This window comes from Amia ocellicauda, chromosome 4, assembly GCF_036373705.1.
Source record: "Amia ocellicauda isolate fAmiCal2 chromosome 4, fAmiCal2.hap1, whole genome shotgun sequence".
In the NCBI taxonomy this organism is placed as follows: Eukaryota; Metazoa; Chordata; class Actinopteri; order Amiiformes; family Amiidae; genus Amia; species Amia ocellicauda.
The window spans coordinates 40,592,822-40,606,112 of record NC_089853.1 but is presented as its reverse complement, the minus strand read 5'-3'; the positions used below and the strand labels follow the sequence as shown (position 1 = coordinate 40,606,112).

At 41.8% G+C, this 13,291-nt stretch overlaps 2 protein-coding genes across 2 annotated transcripts; both read right to left on the bottom strand.

Annotated features, from left to right (window-relative positions):
• Positions 1-7,189: 7,189 nt before the first annotated feature.
• Positions 7,190-8,819, bottom strand: LOC136748467 (iroquois-class homeodomain protein irx-1-B-like). Its single transcript, XM_066702214.1, has 2 exons — positions 8,579-8,819; positions 7,190-8,317 (listed from the first exon to the last, which is right to left on the bottom strand). The coding sequence occupies exons 1-2, from the start codon at positions 8,786-8,788 to the stop codon at positions 7,505-7,507; spliced, it is 1,023 nt and encodes a 340-aa protein (XP_066558311.1). The 5' UTR covers positions 8,789-8,819; the 3' UTR covers positions 7,190-7,504.
• A 2,858-nt stretch (positions 8,820-11,677) lies between these two features.
• irx7 (iroquois homeobox 7) lies at positions 11,678-13,291 on the bottom strand. The gene is made up of 2 exons (XM_066702212.1): positions 13,030-13,291; positions 11,678-12,671 (listed from the first exon to the last, which is right to left on the bottom strand). Exons 1-2 carry the CDS (start codon positions 13,237-13,239, stop codon positions 11,910-11,912), a joined length of 972 nt encoding a protein of 323 aa, XP_066558309.1. The 5' UTR covers positions 13,240-13,291; the 3' UTR covers positions 11,678-11,909.

The following is a 13,291-nucleotide window of genomic DNA, read 5'->3' as shown; positions in this document are numbered from 1 at the left end:
GTACAGAAAAAGGTATATATTTATAATTGTCCTTATCATTAGTTTTATTAATGTCAGTTTCTCTCCTATTATTATTATTATTATTAATAATAATAATAATAATAATAATAATAATAATAATAGGAGACAAACTGACGATAATAAAACTGATGATAAGGACAATTATAAATAAATACAATAATAATAATAATTATTATTATTATTATTAATAGGAGAGAGATCCCTCACATAGTCTTTCACGATTTTTCTCCTGCACCAAGGTGAACTACAGAGAAAGTTTGCCATCTTGTGGCCAGACTGCAGTGGGATTGCTCCAAGCTCTAGTGCTCCAAATTCCTGATCTAAGTCTGAATTAGTGAGCTATTCGTGTGGTAAATATCCGTATTAACCACCGTGCAAGTTACCTGTGGATTTGCTCGTATCTTATACAATTCTCAATCCGACTAGACAGCACAGGGAGTCGATTTCAGAAAAGTTTCATATTTCCTATTTCTGCCACTGACTATTGGCGCTGGCTCTGCTGTTATGTATGGTAGAAGTGTTAACACCATCATCACAGGGCCAGGCACACACTTCCCATCATCGTCCCTGCAATGTGTCCGCTAATCGAAACTTTGTGCAATAGCAAACTTTGTGAGAAATTAGCACAAGCTTCATGTAAGAACATTGTTATTGATAATAACGAAAATAATAATAATGTGTGATTCTTGTAATGAATTCGTCCTGTTTAAAAACACTGCATTCATTGCACATTTTTTTCGGACAATGTTGAAGGAGTTAAATAATAAAACACCAAAAAACGGGAAAAGAAAAGCCGTAAATATCTTCACCAAACCGCATATAGTTTGTTAAATGAAACCATGTTATAGATTATCCACTAAAATAGTAACTAATTTCCACACACACACACGCGTAAACAAAGTAGGCTAAAGTTAAGTTTCATAGCTATTTTTAAACCTTATTGTTTTGTTCCCTTTGATCCCTGAGATGCGGTGGCGAATAGAGAACCTGTTCCTCGGTATTATTGCTGAAGTAACAGCGCCCTCTGCTGGACAAGCCCCTCACTGGCGGGAGTTGTGATGTTCATTTTCATCTGGGAAGAGCCTGTCTGACCGTCGATCGCTCGGTACGTCTTTGCAATAGACCGAGTCACAGTGGCGTCCATAATTCCTTTAATACACACAGGGAACGGGATTGTATTACATTCATTGAATCGGTCTGACTCTTACGGGACAGTCAAAGGACACAACTTCATTGATTACTGAGTCTAACGTCTTCATCAGTGGTTGCTGGAAAGCCCTGTCAACTGACAATATAATTATTTCTACAAGGGGGGATTCCTAATTAATTCACCTTAAAATACGGTGTTCACACAATTGCATATAAAAACTTGGTGGATCTTGTCATTTGGTTTATTAAGGCACCAAAAATAGTCCACTGGCAAAAACAATGAGTTTTTTAAATACATTTTAGCACACATGTCCAACTCCCACATAAACACATTTTCTGTATTTGTTCAGTTTAGCCAGGCGTAGCTGAGACTCGCTGACCAATCACAGTGCAGCGCGTCTTTGCGCATCTCCAGGGCTCTTCTGACTGAGAGATCTGCGCTGCTCCACCAACGGGATTAGGTGGAAACCTGTAGATCTGCGCAGAACTGCGGAAATCTGCGCTACATGAACGCTGCCACGGAGCAGGGAAACACCTCCACGAACGAGAATGAAACAGGAAACACGCATGCAAGCAAACAAACTACGCAAAAATGATTACATGCTACACTAATGTTCTGTGTTCTGGTTCCAGGTAACACAGTGATTATTGTATTAGTTATATATAAATGTATAATGAAGGTAAATATGTATTTATTAATTTTGTGCAGCATATTCAGCTTGCAAATTGAATTAGACAATGACGTTGAGGAGCTCTATAAGAATAAACAGTAATTTGACTGACTGACCTCTGCTAAGGGGCCCTCCTTCCTGACCCGTGAGCCATGCAAACCATTTGCCATTGCCACACAGTCACAGCTGACACCCCAGCGCTCCCACTACAATCCTCCCTCCTTTAAAACCGTTTGCTCCATATGTCGGTCTAAGAATAAGTAGACCTATACACAACAGAATGAGGTATAAACCAACAATATTTATTGAATAGAATATTTTCTATAGAATCTTAAGATAAGTGAATATTAACATTAACATAAATAAGAAATAAGAAATTGTACAAAATATTAAATGTACAAAATAATAAAATATAACACTGAGCTTTGGTTCTGCTGCCAGGTAATTAGTCCAGTCCTCACAATATTATACAATTAGCCTTGTCTATACAATGTAATCATAAGCCTAGGCTATGGCTGCAGTTATATATCTTAAAATAGTAAAATAAAACCTATACAGCTGTGTGATTAGCTTTGGCTATACAATGTAATCATAAGCCTATGCATGTACATGCTCGAAGCGGTTATCTTTTCCGAGCTGCAGTTTATAAACACCATTGCACGTTGGTGTTTATTAAACGTAATAAATAGTTGTATTTCACTCTCACTTTTGTCAGGCACAAAGTCACAGCAGCCCTGGAAGTGGCTGGCAAGCAAGCAAGACACAGACAGACCCAGAGATGCACTGCCCAGCTGGGTTAGCAAGACAGACAGACTAGAGAGAGATGCACTGCAAGCACATCAACTAAATGCTACTGTTATTTGCTGACAGAGGAGAGAACACAAGTTCACCTGATTGCTGTTCCCACAATTCGCTCTCATGGTGTTTTTCTTCTTCTCTCTTTTCGTGACCAGAAGGATAGTTCCGCTTCATCCTCTCATTGAAGTTGTAAACATTGACACCCGCTTTGATGTAGTGAGCGTGTAGGGCCGCCCGGCTCTGCTTGACTGTAGGAACATTTTATAATTCCTCGGCTGAGATGTCATACATTGACAATACACAGAGGATGCTGGGAAAATATGTGCACTCTGGCTGTCATAGTGTAGATTTATTTCAGTATTCAGTATTATCTTAAATTATCTTAAAGAAAAATACATGATATATTCTACATAACTACGTGCAGTATTGTATGCTGTTTATATAAATACCTATGCAGATTTGATCAGGTTTGATGTCACAAACGCTGATCCTGGACAGCCTGCAATTTCATAGGCCAACACAGGAGGCCACTGTAACACAGCTAACCCCTGGTGTGGTTCCGGAGCAGGAAAGGTCCTGAGAACTATGGGACATGTGTGACATCCTAGTCTGAACAGCATACAGGTACTCACAGCACATTAAAACTACTGATATGTGGTACAGTACTTCATATAATCACCTCTGAGGCTATGCAACCCTGTGTGTGTGTGTGTGTGTGTGTATCTGTATGTATGTGCACACCCATATGTGTGTATGTGTGTCCATGTGTGCATGTCTGTGTATTATGTGCGTGTGTGTGTGTCTAGCCTTTGTGCTCCCAGCAGCTCCGTCCCAGCTGGACCCCTCTGCGTGTTTGAAGATATCCTCTGCCTGGTATCAGCCCCTGTGTTTGCCCACGGATTACACCTCATCTCGGCCACCTGTAAAAATAGGGCTAATCCCACTCCCGCACCCCCCTCTCCACCTCTGTGTTTGTCGTGGCCAGAGCAGAAGAATGGCCAAGTGCAGAGAGCTCTGCCATTCAGGCCTGCTCCTCACAGGGGATTTCTCATTATCCCGGGATTAGGAGGGGAAGGGCCTTTGAATTAACATGGAAACCTGAGTGATTAGCACGGGAGAGGCCGCTTTCATCTCCACTGAGATAAAATATTCTCCCTGAGGCTTAATCCCCCCTCGGCCCTGGTGAGTGGTGTACACAGACCCCACAGGACCTGCAAGACCCAACCCCTTTACTGTAACTTCAAAGTCAGGAATCAGGAGCAGCAGGGATGTAATTATGAATCTGGGAGGTTGGGGATTGCAGGGGGTACAGGGCCAGTACCTGGCTACACTTTCCAGACTACAATAATTCAATTAAATGTGCAAAGGTACAGAGATGCACCACCTCATGAATTCATACTCTCTCTCTCTCTCATATATATATATATACATACATATATATATATATATATACATATATATATATATACATATATATATACATATATATACATATATATATATATACATATATATATATATATATATATATATATATATATATATATAATCATTATTTGGTGCTGTAGGTGTGCTATTTTTCACTCCCTGTGAAATTGTCTAATTATTAATAATATTATACTGAAGGCTAATAACACATTGAAATGGTTTGTATTCTGGATTTTTTTTTCTTCTGGCGATATCATCATAATTATACATCCATAATTTAACACTATAATTTATTATGATGATTGTTAAGGTTCATCATCACGTTACAACATATTACATTTATATAGAACATTTGGGTCTAAATGTTCTCTCCCTTGGATCATAAACACATTCAGTTTTCTCTTTTGAAATAAATACACGAAAATACATGTTTTCTCTTCACACATTCTAATTGTAAGATGTGTGTCTTGTCCGGAGTACTAATTTCCTTGAGATAATATTTCAAGTAATGTTTTCCCACACAAACTTGTAGACTGAAGTGAGAGGGGAACGTTATCTAATTTCGCTTTGATGTTGGCTTGACCTAAAGGACTCTTATAGCCTCTCAGCCCCCCCACCCCTTGGAAAATAAACCTACAAAATATCATTAGCCAGAGTTAACGGGATTAATGAGTTGTCACCAACCAAGGACAATAAGAGCAGTTTATCCCTACTAGTTGCAGAAGATTTAGCAGCTCTCTCTGTGATATGCAAATCCCCTAATGGCAGTTATCAGCAATTGCCGGATTTTAAGAAGATAAGACCTGGGTAATAATAATAAGATCCAGCCTTTTGGGTTCTCACATCCCTCCCTTCCTTAAAAAATAAAGAAATAAATAATCAGGCAGAGACAGACACGGGGGGAGAGAAGCGAAGGGAGAGAGAGAGGGGGAAAGAAAGCTGGAAGAGATAATCTCTTCAAAGCAAACTTTGCAACTAATAAACCACGCAAATGCAAAGCCTCTATATGTTAAAAAGCCAGGAAGCCACAGAGGGCCGAGACAAAGGGAGTTGGTTCAGAGATGCTGTGCGGTGTGTCCAGGTTCAGATCCCCAGCAATGAAGAACGACAATCCCACTGATCCCTGAGTTCTTAGACTCCATTCTTGTAACCAGTCCGATATATATATATATATATATATATATATATATATATATATATATATAAAACAAAGTCAATATCATCAGACATAAAGGTTAATCTAGTTACTGAATATTCTTTATAATTTACCTATTGCATACTTTCATTTTCAGCCAACATTTTATGTTCAGTAAACTACTACATTCCGTTAAATAATTACCAGTTCCCGAATAACAAGTACATGTTTAAAAATTATTCAAATACTTTATTTATGTGTTTGTGTGTAGTTGTAAGTTTCCTGCAGCAAAATCAAACGCATATCAATACAAAGCTAAATCATGTAATTTCGTGCATTTATTTCACAAGTTCTGGATGTATGTACTGTTATAGAAATAAACTTAACTGTAGGAAAACGGACACGAAAAGATCCGCATCTTCACCTGCGCGCTTTCAATTTCTCATGTATGCATATTCTCACGAAAAGCACACACAGACAAAAGCAATCACCATAGGCACTGGACGGTGCAGAGATACCTTTATTTTCATTTCAAGACGAACAAAAAACTATTTGATTACCTGATTAGTTACGTGTGAAAGAGTGAAAACATCAAACGCACCAGGCGACGTGAATATTGCAGGCATCTGCGTTGCTGACTGTCGAGGCACTCTCAATAATTCATGTCTGTGATTTACAGCCCCTTTCACTCGACCTTGTGATGCAGTTTCCTTGTTTAAATGACACGGAGTCTGTTGTATTAAATCTAATCCTTTCGCAAACTGGTGGCCACGGGGAACAGAGAGATGCACAGCCGCCGGGATCGATGCGCACTCCGGGCAATCTGGTCTAGTTATCTATCAGGAGAGGAAAATGAAAGATCATAATGACAAAAATAATCGTTGTGTGTGTGTGTGTGTGTGTGTGTGTTGTCGGGGGTCTTTTTCAAACCACTACAATATTAACCCATTGCATTTATGATATATATCATGTAATGCCATTGTAAAATAAACGCCCTGGAAGAGGCGCAAAACATATTCAAGTTATACTGGGATAGAGCGTTTGCTTGCGTCAGTTGTTGTTTCATGCTATCTGACCCAAAGCACATCTGCATGAAAAATAAAGAAATTCCCAAACACCCAATCCACCTTGTGTACCAAACTGCACGTCACAGACTATAGCTAGTCCATGCATTCAGTGGTTCTCTCTGGGCAAACCCATGCATTTGGATTGCTTTTTACTTGATTTCTTAAAAATGTAAGAGAAAAAAAGCTTTGGAGAAAAAAAACAAGCAAACAATAAACATACACTATTTATGTGACCACATGGACTCTTCTCTTCTATCTTGTTAATGGCTTCTTATGCTAAAATAGTCCTAAGCGAATCGTATGTAAATCCATTAAAGATGAATCCTTAAAGATGTTTGGTTTATACATGGGAAAGCTCTTTGAACCAGGGTGCTCCAGTCTGGCACCAATTAAATATTCCAGCGGGGCAAAATGCTTTCAAAGGTTGCGCTGAGTTTTGACGTAAAATAAAATGGATTACATCAAGATTAAAAGCTATCTTGGGTTTATTTTAAAAGAATTGAAAACATGCTTTGAACGATTTCTTTCCCCCGAAATGATTGGCAGAATTGTCTCGCCTGCTTTAAAACATGTTCAACTCTGGCACTCTGGGCTTAAGTTAATGCGAGGTGTCTGTGGTTCACATGTTTCTCTATTATTATTATTATTATTATTATTATTATTATTATTAAATATTTTATTTTATAGTAGCATCCACAATATGTCTCATTACTAACTCATAATGAATCATTAATTTATTATTATGATTCCACCCAGACTGCAAATGTTAAATTGATTCTAAACATTGAACAACAATATCAGGTAGAATTATGTGACCTATGTTTTTTCAGGTTTTACCTCTTTTTATTTTATTTTAAATTATACAGACACAAATGGTTATGGTTATTTCTGGAAACACACCTACATGTATTTCATGAGCTCATACACTTTCTTTATTGTAAGGTATCTACCATTTGCACCAATAATATATTAGGAATCATACAAGTTATAGTAAAAATTAACTCTACATTTATTTATTGGCATGTGTGCAGCATTTGGCAGGTCAAAAGCATGCAAGCTTCAGAATAGGTTACAAAACGGCATTTTAAGTGGAAGGAAACAGTAAAACGATGCAAAAATGTGCCTTCGGAATGAAAATGCCAAATTTACAGTAATAGGTTCACAATAAACGTTATGTTCAATAAAAATACTTGTATTTTATTTATTTTAACTGGAAAGGTTTTGCATCCTGTAGTTTAGAGGAGTCTGCTGGTGTGAACTGGGTAATACACGGGGAACTGGTGGGTGTTCTTGAGAACCAGATCTTTCCACAATTTGCCAGTATCTTGAGTACTGATCTGAGAGGTCCTGTCAGTTGGGTCTGTTCGTCTAACGGACGTTGCCGTTTCAGCGAGGGACCAGATTTTAGGTTTCTGCGGTTGCGCTATATCTTTGGGCACTGCGGGCACACCAGCAGTGTCTGGGGGTAAGATGCACTGCGCGGGTCTCCTGTAATCCTCTTCAGACTGGCAAACAGGGCTCTGCGTGCCCAGCTTCAATCCTGTCTGGGTAAGTCTGTCGCAAGTCCTGAAATCCTCGGAACCGTGAAGCCCATCAGAGATCTGTTTGTTCTCCTCGTCCATAGTGTGGGCATCAATCTCATCCTCGTCATCTGAGTGATGTCCCTTCTGTCCGGTTTCATCTTCATCACTATCCTCCTCGTCCTCCTCATCCTCCTCGTCGGACTTGCCCTTGGAGCCCCAGCTCATCCGGTTCTCCTTCTTCAGTCGCCTCCTGGCGTTGGCGAACCAGGTGGACACCTGCGTGAGGCTCATCTTGGTGACGATGGCCAGCATGATCTTCTCGCCCTTGGTGGGATAGGGGTTCTTCAGGTGCTCGTTCAGCCAGGCCTTCAGCGCGCCGGTGCTCTCTCGGGTGGTCACCTTGGCAGCCCTGCCCGGGTCCTCCGCAGCCACAGGCCGGTATGACGGGTAGAAGGAGCCTCCTCTGCGGAGCAAGGCCTGGTGATACGGGGAGGCGGCCTTCAGGTCAAAGCATGGGCCCTGCAACTAGAAGAATTGAAATTGTAATAAATAAATACACTTGTGTTATTTCTATAAAAGTTGCAACACACTGAGCAGCAGGATAAACAGTGTAAAACTGCAATTATAGGATTAAGACAGAGGCTGTGTCCCCCCCCCCCCCCCCCCCAAGATTTAGCAGTGTGTGCAAAAACTTGTTTTCTAAAGTTATGAATGAACTAACTAATTCATGCATAGCCATGTTCATGTGTGTGTCGCCGTTCGGGTTAATTGAATCCAAACACCCACCATGTGTGCGGCGTGTCTCAGGTGAGGATACGGGATGAAGCTGTACTCCTGCAACCCGGGATAAGACACGGGCAGCCCGGCAACAGCAGAGAGGTGAGGCGCCGGGGGGACCCCTGTCGGGCACCCCACAACCAAAGTCTGATATCCAGGCGGCATGCTGAGGTTTTTCCCAAGGAAGAAATCTGCAAATCCAGTGTGCGGCGCAGGCATGCTTCTCCCCGGACTCTCGCAGCTGCAGTGCCGCCGACGCTCCGGACTGACGCTAATAGCGGCCGAGCTGCGAGGGGCGGGTCTGTGCGCAGGACAGGAGCGCTCAATGGCTTTTAGGAATAGTTTTGAAGAGGGTTGCACTTAGTAAAGTTAACAGGTGGTTATAAGAGGTGATGCATTTCATTTAAATTTTTCCACATTTCTGATGCTATTTCCTGCCCGTGACAACTTTCACATTCCCGGCACATTCAACCAGAGGAAGCGTTGACTCCAATTTATGAATGAACTGCTGTTATCTTCCTCACCCTCATCATTTATCTTCTGAAGCAGCTCCTATATCTGAACAGTGCATCTGTTATAGCAGGACAAACATAGGCTACTCACATGGGGAGGGGAGGGGAGGGGGGGGGGTAAGAAAACGATTGATTTATTTACAAGATCAATATCCTTTTGAGTTACATTAACAAGGGGAAGCTATTGCAGTTTAATTCTGATCGATCACTTTACTCAGCGCTTCCTACCCCAGGGACTGGAGACACCAATACTGGGCTTAGCCTATACATGGTGTAGCTCGGGGGTGGGGGGTTCTCTCACCAGAACAGATTCTGAACAGAAACATTTAGTCATTTCCACTGAGACACTATGAATGGATTATCTTATGAAAACGTTAGCATTGTGCACCGTGTAGTTTAACATCTGCCCCGATGTCGTCAATGCAGTAGAAAACTACCGTAAAACTTCCATTAGTCGCCGGGTTGATTTGCATAATCATGCGAACAAAAGCCGGTGTCTAATAAACGCCGGGTCACGCATCTTTCTTAATTCAGTAAATATATATACCGTAAATTAATTAAAAAAATTACCATCACTTGTGTTTTTATTAATGTATTTCTCACTTATATATATATATAAATATGTATATAGTTGTATTACTGTTAATTGTAGTGATTGAACTGTCAATTGCGACATGAACAATGCATTAATGAAGTATAATGTTGATGGTTTGGTTTAAAGTGTATTTCCACAGTTTTGTTGAAGTGCTTTGTGTTTATTTGTGTGTCACAGTATATTGAATCTCAGACTGCTAACAGAAGTACCGGTACCTTGTTTTCAATCCAGTGTGTAGTTCACCATACATTGAAAGTGGTTTATTTGCATATTTGGAAAGCAACGTATTAAAAAATTACAATAATTACAAAAATAAAGAAAGAAAGAAAAGTCTGGCCTATTAGTCTACTTCTACAATGAAACAGTGTTTCAGGCTCTTCTTACCCTGCATGAGTCCGCGATGTCTTTTTATTTATGGATGTTTAATACAATCGCTGGTCTCCAATTAACGCCAGGGCTTCTTGTAGTTATTTGGAATAAATGCCGGGGGCGTTTAATTGAAGATTTACGATATTTCGATTATTTGAAGGTATTGTCGTTTTTATTTTCATTTAATTTGCTTGTAGTGTTATGTGCCAGGAATGTGCAACACATCAGGTTAGTATGCGTTATTCGGACCGAAATTAGTTGATCTTATAGGCAGGCACTGTTTAAATATTATGGATGGACCGATAATATGGGTCTCACGCCAAAAAAAACAAAAAAAAAAACGAAAATGTCATCAGCCAAATCCAGCGTCTAACTTAATGGTGGATTGTGGTAAATCAGTGGTGAGGTATTAGGTATTACCGGTGAGGAAACACGTTTCGCCCGCAGTGTGTCCTGTCTGACCGGCGCACAGCCCTGCCCCGCTGGACACGCAGCATCCCTGACCGCAGCGCTCGGCCTCAGCTGCGATGGACCCTTCAGATCGATACATTTTACACAATGCAAAACCTGATAATTCAGCTGATCTGAGTGCAGTTTGGCTGGTTTCACTATTACTTGTAGTCCCACTCTCTTGGAAGAAACGTGTCAAAAACGAAACAAGTGCGCGCAAAGTTTCATCAGGGACAGCACGTGTTCCGATACTGTGATGGGAAATAACTACATATTAAACACAAACGCAACACATTCAGGTGAATAAATACATAATTAAGCTAATCAAATACAAAGTTGACTCCAAAGACTACTTTAGTTGAACTACTACTTCACAGGAGATAGTATATCAGTGATAATTGGACTCCTGGAGGAAGACTTATTTTGCGCAACAGCTACAACGTGTGTCAGGAGGCTACTATTAACACATATTTAGATTTTAAGCAAACGTTTTAGAGAGTATTATTATTTATACTACTATTTTTTGGCCTATATGTATGAGTCTCTATACATCAATATGACCTCGGAATGGTGATTTACAAAAATTTGAGTGATTAAATAAAGTGGAAATTATCCTAAAGTTCGCCAATTTATGTATAATATACATGCACCCCATACATATATACCCCCATATACTTTGAATTTAATTAGTGCTATATTTAATTTGTATGAATATACATCTATATACCTTAATTTGTGGAAAAGGGCGGAGAATTTGGTGTTAAAGACAACTAATGTCCTATTGTTAACCCCCCCACCCCCATAAAAATGACATCGTGATTTCAAATGATGCTGTCCCTGTTTGAATATCAGATCGTTACATTTGTATCTGTCTGTACGTGTTTGAGTTGGGCATTGATTTTCAATCTGCAGCTCTGATGGAGTGCTTACTCGAGCGGCACCCGACTGGAAGGTGTCATTTCATTACATATCTAGTCTAATGCAAATCTCGGGCCATTTGCGCTGCGGACTATCACGAAACTATCAGACACAAGTGTGCACTGTGGCCAGAGAAAGACTCCCCTGACATCCCGATCAATCGACTGAAAAGTGAACAGGCTCTGCGCAAAACACTACAAAAGAAAGTGACAGCCGTGAAAGACGCGGAACGACGGGAGACTAAATGACATGCCGCTGTGACCATTTTAAATCTGAAGCATTTTATTTAACAAAATAGCTCTGTACAGGTAATATCGTCAGATGTAACCAATATATATATATATATATATACACACAGGATATACAAAAGGAAAATATACAATATCTACAGCATCCCAAGACACCTTTCAGAAGATTGTCTGCGTTAAACAGTAACTGTAGGCGCAGGAAACGGCACACGAAGCTCGGTTTTCAGCGTCCAGGACTGGCTCAGGGTCTACTGGCAGTTCAACTCGCTCTGCTGCAGGATACACTGTGGGTAATACATGGGGAAATACTGTCCGTTTCTCAAAGCCCAGTCCGCCCACAGCGCCCCGATGTCCGCGCTGCCGGTGTGCTGGATGGCGCTCTTGCTCGGAGCTCTGTGCGCGCTGTCCGAGGTTGCCGTCTCGGCCAGGGACCAGATTTTGGGCTTCTGGGACTGCGCGTCCTCTTTCAGACACCCTGGTTCTGCTTTGCCCTCGGATTTCGACACTTGCCCCAGCCTCGCCAGCGAGCACACATCCAGGGCTGCGGGCACTCCCTCGGGCCCGACAGTGCCACCAGAGATCTCCTTCTCCTCCTCGTCCACGGTCTGGAGATCAATCTCTTCCTCGTCCTCCGTGCACGGCCCCTTCTGCCCGCACCCTTCCTCTTCGCTGTCCTCCTCATCCTCCTCGTCGGACTTGCCCTTGGAGCCCCAGCTCATCCGGTTCTCCTTCTTCAGTCGCCTCCTGGCGTTGGCGAACCAGGTGGACACCTGCGTGAGGCTCATCTTGGTGACGATGGCCAGCATGATCTTCTCGCCCTTGGTGGGATAGGGGTTCTTCAGGTGCTCGTTCAGCCAGGCCTTCAGCGCGCCGGTGCTCTCTCGGGTGGTCACCTTGGCAGCCCTGCCCGGGTCCTCCGCAGCCACAGGCCGGTATGACGGGTAGAAGGAGCCTCCTCTGCGGAGCAAGGCCTGGTGATACGGGGAGGCGGCCTTCAGGTCAAAGGAACGCTGCGAAAAAACAAGACATGCCATTGTCAGTTATAAGATACTTCTAATCAATATTTTGACATTTGCTTCTTCATTTTTTTTTAAATGCACCCAAGGGTATTTATCAATTTTAACTCTTTGGTATTGCACACAATAACACAAGACTAAAAAGGTATACGCCGAAGTGCATAATAAAAAACATTTCTGTAGCCTTATTACTACCACTGTAAGTAATGAAGCACCGCACAGTTACACTACCACAATGATTAATTATGGATTGATTAAACAATACGCAAAATGTAAAATATAGTTACATATACGTCCAGAGGCGGATACAATAATAAATAGAGCACAATCATTTCAGTAACCAAACACCCACCATGTGTGCGGCGTGTCTCAGGTGAGGATACGGGATGAAGCTGTACTCCTGCAACCCGGGATAAGACACGGGCAGCCCGGCAACAGCAGAGAGGTGAGGCGCCGGGGGGACCCCTGTCGGGCACCCCACAACCAAAGTCTGATATCCAGGCGGCATGCTGAGGTTTTTCCCAAGGAAGAAATCTGCAAATCCAGTGTGCGGCGCAGGCATGCTTCTCGTCGGGCTGTCGGAGTCGGAGTGCCGCCGCGGCTCCGGACGGGCG

What these genes read in the sequence shown, in the direction of transcription:
- LOC136748467 (XM_066702214.1), bottom strand. Translation starts at nt 8,788, where the DNA reads ATGCCTGCGCCGCACACTGGATTTGCAGATTTCTTCCTTGGGAAAAAC. An exon ending in TGAGACACGCCGCACACATG is followed by an intron (nt 8,318 to 8,578) that starts GTGGGTGTTTGG and finishes CAATTCTTCTAG; the next exon opens with TTGCAGGGCCCATGCTTTGA.
- irx7 (XM_066702212.1), bottom strand. Translation starts at nt 13,239, where the DNA reads ATGCCTGCGCCGCACACTGGATTTGCAGATTTCTTCCTTGGGAAAAAC. An exon ending in TGAGACACGCCGCACACATG is followed by an intron (nt 12,672 to 13,029) that starts GTGGGTGTTTGG and finishes GTTTTTTCGCAG; the next exon opens with CGTTCCTTTGACCTGAAGGC.